Source organism: Echiichthys vipera, assembly GCF_963691815.1.
Source record: "Echiichthys vipera genome assembly, chromosome: 15".
Taxonomy (NCBI): Eukaryota; Metazoa; Chordata; class Actinopteri; order Perciformes; family Trachinidae; genus Echiichthys; species Echiichthys vipera.
Genome location: NC_139840.1, coordinates 9,311,407 through 9,327,152, shown reverse-complemented (window position 1 = coordinate 9,327,152; position 15,746 = coordinate 9,311,407). Strand labels below are relative to the sequence as shown.

Genomic DNA, 15,746 nt, shown 5'->3' with positions numbered 1-15,746 from the left:
AATACTTTGGGAAATTTGGGAAACCTGTATATTTAGCGTAGCAGCCCCATAGGAAACCTATTAGGGCATAAATAAGACACTAAAAGGTTGTGGCATGGCACAGTGCTTTAATGTAAAAAGTCACTTTAAACTTATTAAGTTAATTATGGTCCCATTGTTATCCTTCTGCCACTGGGAGTGAAGAGAGCAGGCTCAGGTACAAAGGCCTTGGTGGTCTTGCCGCACATCACATGAAAAGCCACCCAGGATTACAACATGAGAGGCACAAGAAGAGAAACATACATCAAAAGCTTATTAAAGCCAGTGAAATAACTCACAATGACAGCACTACAAAAAGATAACCATTACATTTAAGTGCTGGGTATGTTTGACTTTGAGGCTGACCTTGTGGGCCAGTGGCCTATTGTGTACCAAGAGGCTGTATGGAGAGCTGGTTGATTAGGCTGAGCTCCCCGGGGATCGATGGGACGTCTGCGATCAGCACTCAGAGTAATCACACTGTATTGTGTTTCTACTCAATGACAATATAAGATGAATGATGTCACAGGGCTATAACATTGATAGTGATGTTGGAGAATTTCTTGTTCTTATTTGTGCTTCTAAGGCTCTGTTCAAACCTGGCATTAACATGCTTGTGTGATCCAATCAAAGTGGACAGCTAAGTACAGGTGTAAATGCACCCAAGACGCATTGAGGACGCAATGAGATCTGATCACTCAGACCACATTCAGATGTGGCCTGAGCCGCATATGGCCACATTTGTTTAGCTGTGTGTACATGAATGTGTCATGGCCAGAGGGAAGGACCGCCTACTCAACTGACGACCTTTGCGTAAACAGAAGTACATACTACTGAAGTATTAAAAACAAACAACAGTATGACAACAACCTTTGACATGTATCCATCCTAAACCAGCAAACAATGCACTGTTAATGGAATAACCTACATATTTCTGTGGAGAAGGCCTAACACTGCTTACATGTTTGCTACCTGTGGTTGCTTTGCCTGTTGAACTTTTTCAAGGGAGAGAGCAGGACACCAGACAGAACCCATGTCATCAGAAACTTTCCAGGCACCACACCCATAATATCTGTCTGGTGTCTGCCCTGTAATACAGGAAATCCAAACCAGAACTATCAAGTTCACATAACTAAGTTGTATACAAATTAAAGGCATCAAATGCACACAACCCTGCCATTAGTGGTAGGTGTTATTTTTGCCCCCCAACTGTCTTATTTTAATTCTATGTCTGTTTGTTTTACAGTCTGGGTAATAGCATGTCTAAGCCTTTTCCCATGTGTGCTAACATTAAACTACAACTATAGGTTAACCTCGGACCAGAGCTGGGCTTTTCTATAAGTCTATATAACTTTGTTTTGTCTTTCTTTTCTTTTCTTGTTCTATCCATCTTTTCTCAAGTTCCTCATTCATGAGTGTTTAGGTGTATCTTCGATTAATTTTTTTTTTTTTTAAAACATATGTGCTAGCTTGTCAGAGCAGAGTATCTCTGTTAATTGAAATACTTGGCTCTGGGTTGGTTTTTTTTATCTGTAAATGATCTGATTAACAAAATTAGGGACCAGTCCTATCTTGCTCTCATGGACACAGAGAGGCAGAGTGCAAATATTAGATTTTAAAAAGTATAGATACTGTTGAACACTATCCAGATTAAGCCATTGTTTACAGAATTGAACACAGTAAAACACAAGCTAGTTAACTTTGTCTAGATGTGTGTGATTTTTTTAAATGCAATTTCATTGTCTGGAAAAATGTCAACTGAAGATGGCCAACATGCCCTCAAGGCATACAATAACCATAATATGTACTATAAGTTGTAAATAGCTTTAGCAATACTGCATATTGTCTTAATATTCTCTTTTGTTTAAACATCTGCATAATATATATATATATAAAAATAATCAGGCCCCCATCGAAACTCAATAGCCTGGACTTGGCATCTGACAGGCTCAGGACATGTAAATAATATCTTGGCACCTTTGGTTCCCCTGACATTACTTTTTTTCTTTATGATGAATTTCAATCAATTATGTTTATCCCCTTGGTGCTAATTAAATTGCCAGCATAGAAGAGCACAGGTACACTTCATAACATGATAATAAACGAATGAAGAGTGTCAACGCAATTATTCATAGAACACTGTTCATACTGTATTTAAATTCTTAAGTAGCTGTTATTATTCAGAGTTTGTTATTTTATATCAGGATGCAATGGAGGGACCAGACGTATTGAAATATTGTAATAGCTTTGGTTGCATAGGAAAAGCAGCACAAATGGACTTGAGTCAAATACCGGTCACTGTGATTAAGTCTGGGGATGGATTCAGTTCAGTGGGCCACATCTTTTAAGTCTTTCTTGAGAATTACTGCTCCAGTCAAGGTTTGATTTGGTCTGATCACATTACAGGCAGAGCAGAGACAGTCTTGCCAAACCAAAAGAAAAATGACAGGAGTGCAAAACTTTTCTGCAAGGTCAAGTTCACAATGATGCTGTGCTAAATTCTAGACACACCGCAAGAGACAAAGATGATAACACAGGGCTGAGTGAGACAAGGCAAAGGGTACAGAAAAACAAATCCTATTGGACCCATCTATGAAAGCACAGGGCAGTCGGCTTGGTCGGGTGGGGTAATGGGAGGAATTGGGGTATAATTGAATTACAGTGACCCTATGACAGCACTTTGGGTCATGTCACTTGCTGAATTAATTCTGTCCCTGACCCCGTCTTTGGCAGGGCAGTGCTTCTTGGCTGCCCCTGAGACCCAAAGGCGCAACAACAGTGACACGTCTTTCTGAGTGTCTTCTTCCTGCCAAAACCGTCACTCAGACTGACAGCCAGGCACATAGGCCGATGGAGATTACTTTTTGCACTGTACGTTTATTTATAGTGCAAATGCTAAAGCTCTCTATACTTTAGGACACACATTCGACAGGGTACTTCTGTTTGTTGGTATCCACCAACGATACAAAATGTAAATTAAATCTATATTCTATTTTAAAAATAGAAATTCACATGGTTTGTCCGGCTTTTTTCAGCTAATAAACCTGCGTAAATGAGACCATAAGGAAACCATGCAATTCTCAAATAACTAGCAAAGGGTGAAATACATAGATTTGGTGCAAGATTGTCTCCTTCTTATGAAAATGTACCTCCTTGCAAAAACAGTCTTCAAAGAAGGGTGACCTCCGCTTTAAATCATTACAGCTTCTTTGAAAGTCTGTAACCACATCACAGGCCCATAACAGCTGCAAGTCATGCTGAAATTATGGCACTATCAGTGGCCACAATTCATTCTTTGTAAATTTGATCCTCAGTCTTTAAAACAAGGAGAACATCTACAAAAGGTCTGCATTTGTGCAGCTTATCTATAGATTAAATTACTTTAAAATAACTTGCTTTTTAATCTCCCATTGTGTGTATTTTTCACCAAGTGTGAAGGAAATGAGGGGTTTATAAGCTCTTACTGTCAAAATACTTGTGAAGCTTAAAGAAGTATTAGATGTACAGGACACAAGGCAGGACTTCACAGGTGAATGAGGTTACTTACTGTCTGCCTGAGAGAAGAGCACCATGCAGCTGAGTAGAAGCAGGAACAGCAAAGCCCCCCTGGGCAGGAGGGGCACTGCCAGGTGAGTATGAGGCACCATGTTCCAAGTTGGCCCTGCTCCCTCCTCAGTCCCCTGCTAGACACGTCCCACTCTGACAGGATCAAAGACTAACACCTGGGAGAGAAAACAGGAGGGCAGAAACATCAGTATTCAACCCCACTGTATATTTGCATATATTTGAATAAGCATCATAACACAGTAAAGCAGAAATATCAAAAGCAAGTCGCAGAGCAGAACCAAAGGATTCGGAAATGTTGTATACTTGTAAGAAAGCCTAACCTTACACTTGTAAGAAAACAAAAGTACACAACATTGGATATCTTTGGTCGTGATCAACAAAGCACCCTATACCCACAACAAGATCCTGCTTGGGGGCAAAAGAAAATACAAGTGAAGCGAATGTAACATGCAAACTCCATCAGCAGAAGAGTTAGGAAACAAATGCAGTACAGCGAAACAGAGAGAAATGATGGAAAGAAATAACAAGAACAAAGGGGGGGGGGCCAGCACACAGGATTAAGCTCCTCAGCTATCCTCTCACAATGGGGATCAGTTAAAAACCCAGGGGACCTCCTGAATAGTACTCCCTAAGGAACGCTGCCCACTTAATGTTCCCCATTAAGAAATTGAAAGTGTGTCTTCCAGATGGGTTCAAATCACACAAAGTGCCATGATCTCATAATATGACAACATGTATGCATACATAAACATTTAACATACAACACACAGGGGGAGGATGATTGGCCAACAAAGCAGCAGCAGGTGGACCACAAATTAACCATAATTAACCAGACAATAAAACAAAGAGCATTGCTCCATTGTCCTACGTAGTGTATGGAGACAAAAAAAACAAAAGCTGTCCCTCAAATTAAACTGCACAAGCATTGACTCTTTGTCTTTTAAGGAATTAGATTTGACATAGGAAATGACTAAGCCAGCTGATAAGATTCTGATATATGACCTAAAGTTTGTTGTAGCCTGCAGTTTCAATGTCTAATGCTATTATACACAAAGTAACTGTGTATCCCCATATATTGAGCTAACTAAATTTCTTATCCCTACACTCTTGCCCGTGGCCATCTGTGATGAGTAATCCCAATGCTGTAAAGCAGACCACAATATGTTAAGGATAGATATCTCTCTTTTGATGGAAACAAAGCAGTATCTCTAGAGGACTTCAGATAAAAATGAACAAAATGAGAAAAGTTTGAAAAGTAAGCCTATTTTTTGTCTTCAAGGGCTCCCTGATAATGATTCTGTATAAAGCTTTTACAAGAGGCCTATTGGAGTTGAATTGAAAACCTTCTTAGCCCGTCTGTTCAGTCTCACTGCCGAGTTTATAGTGGCATCCAAACAATTGCGATATTTGCGAAAAGAGAAAGAGAGGCGCTCTCAATCTAGAATATCTTGAGGCTTGCTGGGTGGCCGGTCAGCTTTAGTCTATTCAGTTCAGTTAAATAAGTTAGAGTGTCAGGAACACAATGCCTCTAGTATCTTGTGGAAAAATACATTTCCATTCTTAAGCCTGTGGAGGTGTTGAGCGGCTCATTACTCATGTGGCTATTTCAACGTGTGGAAACACTGAAAAAAAAGGAACCACACCAGGCACCTCTTTAACCACCCTCTTTGTGAAACATGACTAAGGAAAAGTTAGAATCTTAGGAAAGCAAAATTTTGTGCATTTCCTCTTTGTTTGTCTGAGCTGTGCTTTAACCTCTTTTGACAAGTCACTTGGCAAATGAAAAGACAGGCTTGGCTGAGTAAAATGATGTGGAGGAATGCTTTGAGTGAGTCACGGCGCCGGTGCCTCACCTTGGCACCACTGTAGACAGGTATCATTGATGGCTAGCTCTTCATCACTGTTTGTCACTGACAGGTATGTGCCTCTAGGCTTTCATGTCTACTAAACTAATTTCTGATGAAACACAGCTTGCGTCAAAGGAATTTACAAACACTGTGTGCAGCAAAGATCATCTATCGTCAGTGAAAGTTCAAGCTGTGATCGTATCAAGCTGTATTATACTCCTCCCTGCATGTGGATATTTGAGAAATACCCACAAGTGCAGCTTAAACAATTTAACACCTTTGGAAAGGGGGGTATCTATTGTGTCTTCACCTTCACTGCTAATTAGAAAGCAGCTCATTATTGCTATGTAAAGCTGCAGCAGTCTGGAGAAGAAAAGATACACAAATACACTGCCCAGGGTGCCAAAGAACTGGATCACACCCCCACTCTGCAAACAGAATTACAGACATTTAGGGCCCATTTTCAATTCAACTTACTAACCAAATTTCTGCAAAATGAGTGTAACTCACATTAAGTTTGTTGGCTGACAAAATTGTTTTGACACTGATTTTTATGTACGCCAGCATTGCGTTGGTTCATGTCAGTGGGTAGAGAGTGAGTAAGGCTGATAGAGTTGGCTACTCGCCGTGCTCCAAACCCTTGGCGGTGGAGGGATATCTTTTACAGCAGATGCCAGAGAGAGGCAGATGCTTTTCATCTTCAATGAGACAAATTCCTAGAGCGAGGTTTATTCTTTATTTATATAGCTACTTATTTATCCCAGTGCAGCTTGGTGCCTCCCAGCTGCACACAAATACTATGGGACAACACTTGCAACTGTGTGCATTTGTGCTGTGGTGGTCGTGCTACTGAGAGGACAGGGCACCAACATGGAAATGGTGCAGTGCAATCTAAAATCTGTGCAAGTGGCTCAGCCCACAGAAACACAATATTTACAACTATGTGGGAGAGTGAGAGAAAAACAATAAGAGCATGTAGAAGAGGATGTCTGCCCTTGTGAGATTGTATGTGAATCCTTCTGTCTTGGTAACAATCTAATTTGGAAGCCTGATTAGTGTGTGAGAACAAGAGAGGAAATGTGTTTGAGACAGAAAGAGTTAACGCTGCATAACTGAGGCTAAAATGATCATCCAGATTGTTTCTCCAACAATTGAGATACTAACTAATAATCACATTGATTAGTCAGGATGAATTCAGGAGCAAAATTGTTTTACAGCTAAAATATTTTTAAATGGATGCTAAACTTATGTTTCATACACCAGTACGCCAGAATGTATACTAAAGTTCTACATATTTTTTTATATTGTGAATGGTAAAATTATGGCAGTTTTAGTAACAAAATTTATAATAAATTTAGTTACCACCCAATTCATGCACTGACATGGCATTGCCTTCTTGTTGAAGTAGCAGAGATTTCTGGCACAACTTATTTCCATGGTGCAGGAAGAAGGGAAATAGTCTGAGGTCGTCTCGATTTATTGATTTTATTTTCATTTTAAAAAAAGAACACAGAAGCACAGTCAGGGCAGAGAGTGCTTGCATTTAAAAAGGTCCAGCAACTCCAGCAACACTTGTAGCATTAATAACTACTTCTACTGCCTACCTGTTGGTCTCTTCAAAGCTTTCTAGACTGATTTGTTAATGTTTAGGAACAGCTGTTCATTAAGGCTCAACATGTTTTGAATCACTCAAAAACATTGGATATGTAGGTGGTGATTGGTGCAGCACTGGGTCTTGTGTCCAATTTGTCAACATGTCAAGATGATATAAAGATCGATACATCAAGATAGAGAATACTATGATGGCAGCATTTTATCTAAACACACAGAAACCATGAAAGAGAACAGAAGGTCATTAAATTGATAATAAAAAAAAAACACAATTTTCCACTCTTCAGGGCATCCACTCTTTAGGAAGAGGCTTTGGAGTCTTGAGTGTCTGGGGAATTCTCAGTAATGCAGAGCGTGACATACTGTATACTGTCTTTATATATATATACACCCTGTATTATAGGCAGACGGCTAAGAGGTTTAGTGAAGTAATTAACAAGCGGACAATGGGATGGGAACATCTCAAACAGAAAACTGTGGAGGACAAAAGAGCTTTTGAGTGAGTTCAGTGAGGAGGGGAATATAACAAAATAAATACACACCTTTTTTGTTTGCTTGTTTGCCACCCGCATCAGGTGCCTGTCATTCAAGTCATTACCCCCAGTGTGTGTGTGTATGTGTGTGGCAAGGGAGTGGCCCCTCATACAGAACTGGTGGTCTACAAACAGACAATGACGAGACGAAACAAGGCACAGCTGCACGGAGAGCGTGCAGAGACTGAGTAAACACAACTATTACACTAACTACAGGTAGCACCTATGCTCATCATCATTTCCATTGCTTCTACTCATGTTCTCTCTTTTACTCCGTCTCTGTTTAATGGGTCATCCTGAGCACTGGGGGCAGCTGAGATATATGGCTAGCAGTGTGGGGAGCTAATCATGGCCGTCTCTGGAGGTGATAAACCAAGGCCAGAGAGGTTTGTGTTGGCGCAGCCTGCAACGGCTCCATAAACACAGTTACAAGCTGCATTTCGACAGCAGTGTTTTGGCCCCTGATTAGTTTTCCATGCCCTAGAAGGCTAACCCTCACATGTCTGTGCTCCTTCTTTACCTCAGCGGTGAACATGCTCCACAAGATCCCAGGAGAATTACTGCAAGCCGAGGAGCCCCGTATTGTAAAACGAAGTTTAAAGTAACAAAATGAAGTATTCCCTCCAACTCTGGTAACCTCTGAAACTCTTTCTGTATATACAGACTTGATGGTGCATGCCTTTTTTTTACAAGGCTGCAACAAGGCCCTGCATTTAAATTCATCTAACAAAAGGTAATGTCCTGTGACCTATCAAGTTTTACAGCACTTTTGTTTATATGCTGAGTCCGCAAAGTTAATTTTTAACACCTTACTGCCAAACAGAAGATCGACAGACGGAAAGACGCCTTTAGCAGATGAATGCACTTCCTTAACTTAAGCAATAAAAAGTAAGGAATTATGATTATACTGACCAATAATGAAAGCACTTGTGAATTAAATGACACAGGTTAAGTGTCTGCTTGTGTGGATGACTCAGAAAAATATTCAATAATTCAATAATTACTTATGGTAATACTACATATATGTGAACCGTATGAAGACATTTACAACGTAGGACACAAAGGCTTCATGACGCATTGTCATGTAATCTGTGACGCATGAGGGTTGGACTAGATTCCTGATAATGTCCTGAGGCATGAACTTGCCTCTCAACAGAATGCAAAGACAATTGCATATTGGCTTCACCCATATGATACAATGTCGATTGGCATTTAGTCTGGTTGAGTGAACATTTAACAAAACTCAAGCACCTCCATAAATTGCCATTGAAGTGGGGATTTACAATCACCTCTGGGGGGCTACCAATCTTTTCAGCTGCAAATCAATCTTGAAATGAAAGGTGATATGTATTACACTGATATGTATTACGCGGAGTAGAAGAGACATACCCGAGTGCCACTTCCATTTGAATTTATTGGAGAGTGATTATTGGCGTTGTCAAGCTGCAGAGCAAGGAGAAAATGGCTTGCACTACAAAGTGCTGGGCAAAGGGCCTGCAATAAATCAAAAAGCAGGCTCAATGTAAAACAGACATTCATCAAATAAAAGCAATGCTGTGCATAGCTCGAACAATTGAGTGGATAAAACAGCTTTCTCTAAAGTAGCATCAACCCTAGGGCCCATATAAACAGAATAAAAAGCAGTTAAAGCCGGGGTTGGCAGTTTTCTGGAAAAGGCAAAAAAACAACGCCACCACAATGTGAAAATACAGCCCTCCCCCCACAGCTCTCCCCATCTGTCCTAAGCCACTCCCACCAGACAAGCATGGGCATATGAACATGCTGCATACAGTATAAGGTCTACTCTGTATTTATGTAGTAGTCATAGACTGTAGAAAGTGAAGTCCTGACATCTTGATAACCACTAGCGGGTAGCTGTCTCCAAACATGGTTTCTGTCAATTTAGGTCGTTTTTAATCACACTGCTGTTTGTTCAAAAGTTCATTTTCCTGACACGTTTGGTTTTAATTAGTTATTTTATGCTATTAAAATAGGGTGAAACGTCGGGATTGACAGTTTGGTTGCAAAATTACAACATGCTGGCGCCTGTATCTGAGATATTCTGGCTTCACTTTTGTACAGTGATAGGACGTGGAGCTGCGTCATCCTTTATATGAAGTCTATGGTACGAGTATGTTTTCTCTGCAGGGCCTGTAAAGCCCTCTGAGAGAACATTCGCTACATAAAAAGGACTTGACATAGCCATGAGCCTTTGGCTACTGTTAGCAGAAGGCTAAACTAGCAACATTTTCTCTCCATCTCGGATTGCTTCATTAGGTTTATTGTTTGACTCTCTTGAAGTGTCTTTTTATACCTCTGTCTTCCTTCGTTAGGGTTGCTTTGCAGCAGACGCAGTTGTTGCCACTTTTTGACATTTGCATTTAGTATCCTCGTTATCGCATTACAATTATAATACTGCTTAGAAATCATTCATTACTATTTCTCCTTTTATATCTCTTGAAATGTTATTTGCTTTTTATCTGACTGTGAGGCACCACCGTTTGAAAAGTGGTATATAAACAAATAAACATACTATAGTTAAGGACAACCTCAAAGGTAGAACCTAAATAAAACTAACGGAGAATTATAAAATAACAAAGTTCTGTATTTAATTGATGGTATCTAAAAATGTTCACAGCCACTGGCCTTGCCCTAGTTCAAAGACAGAAAAAAGTTTTAATACTTCTATTTGTTTACAATTTAGAGTTCTGCAAATGAAATAGTGCATAATTAAGAATAATTATGTGCTATGGCCAAACATTAAATTAGCAATAGAAACAGAGAAAAATTCTCAACGGCAGATGTGCATATATATCAAAAGGAAATTCACACTGTCAAGCAAGAAAGATGGGAAAGACGTCACCACTTGACGGTTTGCTTGTGGACAGATGGTGCCATAAAATGGCTAGGCAGGCAGCACAGAAGGCATGGACCCCCCTCCGAACACCATGACTTCAACTCCCCAACCCCCACCACCCCCTGGGCAGAAAGCCTAGTCTCCTCCAGTAAAAGACAAACAGAGTGAAGGCATGTGAGCATAAAGACAGGCAAAAATAGAGCTCTATAGATCATAAGATGGACAAACAGAGGCAGTTAAAGCTCAGCTCAATCCACAGATATATCATGGCTGGATCTTTGGAATATTAGAAAAATTAAGTATTGTAGAATTACTTTAGAACATGGAATGCAATACAAACTGAAAACACACTGTTTAAGCAGGTTTTCTCTCTAGATATTTAACAAAGGTTTAAGTGTATTTATTTTCTACAGGTGGCACTGAGGTGAGAATATTTGGCCCAACTTTGTGTAAGATGGTAGGGCTGGGCTTTTGAGGGCTTCATACTATTCAGCAGGTGTCTGCACTGTTCTAAATCAATTACCTCTAGTGAGTCAGTTCTAAGGGTAGGGGGTATTGTAAATCAGCTTGGTGTCAGGCCACATTAGTGACTGTAACGGGCTGTGAGTGAAGCTCTTTGGCCAACAGTGATCCTCCAAAGGCCTACATGGGAACCAAGCTGTGGCCTCAGTGTTCAGTGATAGAACAGCTATGGTAAATTGTTTGCCACAATACTTTGTACTACAGTTGGGTTATAAAAGTGTGAGAGTGTGTACTGTGAGACAGGCAGAGCATTGGCTATACTCTTTCCATCCTTTTAATACAGTATGTCTGGTCAATGGACTAAATGATGCCAAACAATGAGCAGAATCACTTTAGGGCAATACTGGATTCTCAGAATTTTTTCATCAATGGGATCAAATGCCTTGATTTATCAGGTATTTAATTTGCACAAAAAAAATACAAAAATTTCTAGTGCAAAACAATGAGCAGAACCACTTTAGGGCAATACTGGATTTTCAGAATTTTTTCATCAATGGGATCAAATTCCTTGATTTATCAGGTATTTAATTTGCACAGAAAAAAACCTTTCCTAAAACCTAAAACATTTCTAGAGGTTGTTTTATCTATATGAGTGTATCCATATTGCACATCTCAACTTCTTACACACATTTACAGTTTTACAGTCATTTTAATTTGCCTACTCATACTAGAAAAATTAAAATTGACTGTGGAAGGATAAGCCATACTGCTATGGACTGCATTTACTATTAGAAAAAAAAGTGGCCATTCACTGGCTCATGGGTACTTTGGTGGATGGTCTGTGCTTGTCCAACTGCAAGCACGAAAGCAGCACCTTATCTCACTACATCCTTTTATGCTAATCTAATTCTGAGGAACTGTTATGTCAGCAACAATATTCCTCTAACGTACCACCACTAAACACAATGGTGAACACATGCAATTGTAGCCTACATTGATTTCATGACACAGATTTTCCACAATTGTTTTATACTGGATGGTTTGGGGCTTGTCTGACTGCAGTCAGTACTGAAATAAGCAGATTCAACTGTATATTGACACAATGATTTTATTATTTCACCCTACAATTGAGCATGTAAAAGACACAGTGGAAACAAGCCTCTGTGGTCCAAGGTACAGAGGAACAAGCCCAGTGTTGACACAGGGAAGGGTTAGATTAATTCAGCGAAGGCTGGGGAAAGCAATTTCTACTGTATATAACAAAGCATTGGTGGTGGGAAACAGAAACATTGGACCTAATGGTGTCTGGAACGAAGTATACGGTTCTATTAAAAAAGGAGAACCCCTTGGTAAGAAATATGTTTGAATGAATCTAAAAGCCACACAAAATGTATGATATTCTGGGACCTATCTTGAAACAAAAACCTGTGTTACACAATGTAAAACCAAGACTATTGATGTACCTGAAACAGTTCAAACCGAAGAGATTTAACATGGGTTTGGTGCAAATGTGGAAACAAAGAGGACCCCTAAATCCTAATCCAACTTCTTTTCTGCCTTTTATTCCAGACAGCCATCCTCTCAGCCCCTGTTTAACTAGTGAAAAGAGGCAGATTCTAATACGCCATTCTGTCTTTCTGTCAGTTTGTTCTCTCTCTCTCTCTCTCTCTCTCTCTCTCTCTCTCTCTCTCTCTCTCTCTCTCTCTCTCTCTCTCTCTCTCTCTCTCTCTCTCTCTCTCTCTCTCTCTCTCTCTCTCTCTCTCTCTCTCTCTCTCTCTCTCTCTCTCTCTCTCTCTCTCTCTCTCTCTCTCTCTCTCTCTCTCTCTCTCTGTCTCTGTCTGAGCCACGAGCCAGTCTGTTGGAGCAGATGGAACCATATATCCCCATTGCTCTCCGGAGGCCTGGGGATTTAAAATGTAAAAGAGATGAATGCAGTATATGCAGGGCCAAGTAGATAAAGGGCAAGAGAAGCAGGGACTCTCTGCTTAGACCATGTTCATCAAACAAGTACAGTACTTCTAAAAGCCTCTAAACCCACCACGAACCTTGCATGTCTATCCATATGCAGTGTGTAATCCAACATTTCTTTGTTATACATCACCATAATTTCACTATATATAGGCTCAGACTTTTGGTCAAATAGAAAAATAGAACCTTTTAAAACGAACCTTTAGCTCTGGCATTCAAATCACATTTCCTACAAAAAAATTGACAGATTCTTCAATGATAAACACAAAACATTAGTTGCATCTCACTACAAGCTGACAGTTACCATTTAAAGACAAATGACATTAGAAGTTTCTCCTGATGCTTTCTCTTTAAGTTAAAATTAGCCCCAAATGTGGAGTCAGACCTGCCTTCCTCTACACCTCACCTCAGGCCACCTTTCAGGTAATTAGAAACTATCTGGACAGTGTATCTGTCGTCTGTGAAAAGATCCCGCTTCGTTCTCCATCTCTGGGTGGCAGGATGACAGACAGGAAGAGTGAAGAACAACAGGCAGACGAGGTCGTGAGCAGTACAATCGATAGCCAGCTGACTAGCAAGGTCCATTATACTGACAGGCCGGAGCCACAACACGACGACTTGCACTCCACCAACGCCCTCATTACTACCTAAAAATCTCTCACTGGGACCAATCTCTCTCGTGCTCTAACCCTTCTTGCTCTCTCTTGCTTTCTCTCTACAGTAAATCTCCCTTGGCAAAGCATAGGACTGGATTTCTCTCTGGCAATCTTTTGGAGACATTTTAAAAAGAGGCAAACGCCACTCTTAAGCCTTAGTCTTAGCTTCATGTACTAGGCAAGCAAAAGATACAGAACAAAGATGACATGGGGTAATACACTGTTCTTCAGAGCAATGTTCTTGAGAAAAATGTAGCCTTAATGTACCTTTAAGCCTGTGCAATCTTGAAGAAATGTTAACTGCCTGCGAGGGAAAATCTCTGCCGTATTAAACATTTCTCCCACTATCACCATGTCTTTCTGTGCAACCTGCTCTCCTAGTTCTCTTTCCCTCCAACATCCCCTCTAGTTATTCTGAAATCCTTAGTCCTTGGAAGACTTATTTATACTCTCTCCCCTACTCCACCCCTCTCTCACAGTACAGCTGCAGATAGGATTTACCTGCAGCTGAGACAGCTTCCAGACTATCAATTACCAACAGTGTAGAGTCACTGTTCTGCAGCCTGGCTAACAAGACATACAGACACACACACACACACACACACAAACATATCTCTCAGACATACACACACACACACACACACACACACATCTCTCTCAGACACATCCAGTTAGGGAATTTCTAAATTTACTGCGTGTCACAGGATTTTACTGACTAATCAACTAGTTTGCTACTTAATCCATTTCTTAAAAGAGCTAGACAAGAGCATGGATACATTCAATCAAGTCAACTGGTATTGAGACCAAGTGTTCTTTGAAAGATAGCAGAAATTATGAGTGGCGATGCCTGAGATTCCAACTTCAGAGAATTGACTAGTACCAATTATGGAAAAATCAGTAAAACTTAAAAAGTTAGATCACTAGAATTAGACATGTTGTTGTTGTTAGGCTGTGAAAAAGGGGGAGATTTTCTAGCCTACTGGCAAATGGCCTACCCTCAATGCTCTGGACCTCCGTGCCACCGAACACACCGATAACAATATCAAAAACACAAGTTCTCAAGCTCATACTGTCCTCAATTCTGATCTGGCAACACACATCCCACACAATAACACCCATTTGATTTGTATATCACTATGAAATCGGGGGATTATTGGGAGAAATTGCCATTATGGGGCATAGCGGGAGTAAGGGTTAAAAAGCGGAAGCAGGGGTTAAAAATCAGTAGAACCCACAAAAAAGCGTGACTGTTTTTCAAAGATGTGTGGGTAAAAGTGATTGAAAATGATGAAAACTTGCAAATGATTACAAAGTCAAAGGAAAAAAAGCACAAGAACCAAAACTTGAAACCCTCACTGCAGTCCATTTGTATAGTTATGATATTTGATTGGTCTGTGATGTGCTGAAAACAGAAATATAGCAAATTGTTCCTGACATGTCATCTCACTCACTGACAACGATTTGACTGAACACCAGGCCGTTACACATACAGAAAGAAATGCAGGGACAAGACATGTCACTCACCCCACCAGATCCACCTTGACACCTAAAGTGCTTCTGTCAGGTCAGCAAATGAAAAGCCATCCCATCCAATGTTGCAATCATCAAGCTGAAGTCATTCCAAAGACTGGTTAAATGCATTCTTGCCAAGTCCTGTTAAACTTTGTTGAGCATGTTTAGGCACTAGGCGTCAGTTTTGATTCCCAGGCTTAGTGCTTTGTTGATGCACCATCACAGGAGAAACCCTCTAGAAAACAGAAACCATGTCCATAGGCTGACATGCCCTGATAAAACTGTTATGAGGATTAGAACCTGCAATCTAGCAATGCTTAGTCACGTAGTCAGTCCGTGCAGCACAGTGCAAGCCTGTGAAGGAAGATCTGAGGAAATTAATTCCTTTTAAGTGAGCCATCGTGTCTAGCCTTGGCAGTAGCAGAGTGATCATTAGGATAACATATTTGGGTCAAAAGGTAATGAATGTGCATTAACAATGGACTAGAACTCTTTGTAAAGTAACACATTCACAGCTAACCATCAACTCATTGTTCTCATTAGATACTCAAAAAGGTTTTTTTTTCATGCATTGACCAACATCTGCAAATATGTACTATGCATTATTAACCTCATACATAAAATTAGATCACCTTCCCAGCAAGCTGAATGGAATTTCAATGGTTTGAATGTTCATCTTAAATTGAGTTTCCAAGGATGATAAGCAAGGGGCTTT

General features: G+C 40.2%; 1 protein-coding gene across 3 annotated transcripts in view; it reads right to left on the bottom strand.

Moving 5' to 3' along the window:
* The window catches only part of LOC310957627 (receptor-type tyrosine-protein phosphatase F), a 166,785-nt gene that overhangs the window by 105,074 nt on the left and 45,965 nt on the right, over positions 1–15,746 (bottom strand). For all 3 annotated transcript variants that reach the window (XM_083928273.1, XM_083928272.1, XM_083928274.1), the window contains exon 2: positions 3,566–3,740. In XM_083928273.1, the coding sequence (XP_083784399.1) occupies positions 3,566–3,665 (100 nt within the window). In that variant the 5' untranslated portion in view covers positions 3,666–3,740. The remainder of the gene's footprint in view (positions 1–3,565; positions 3,741–15,746) is intronic.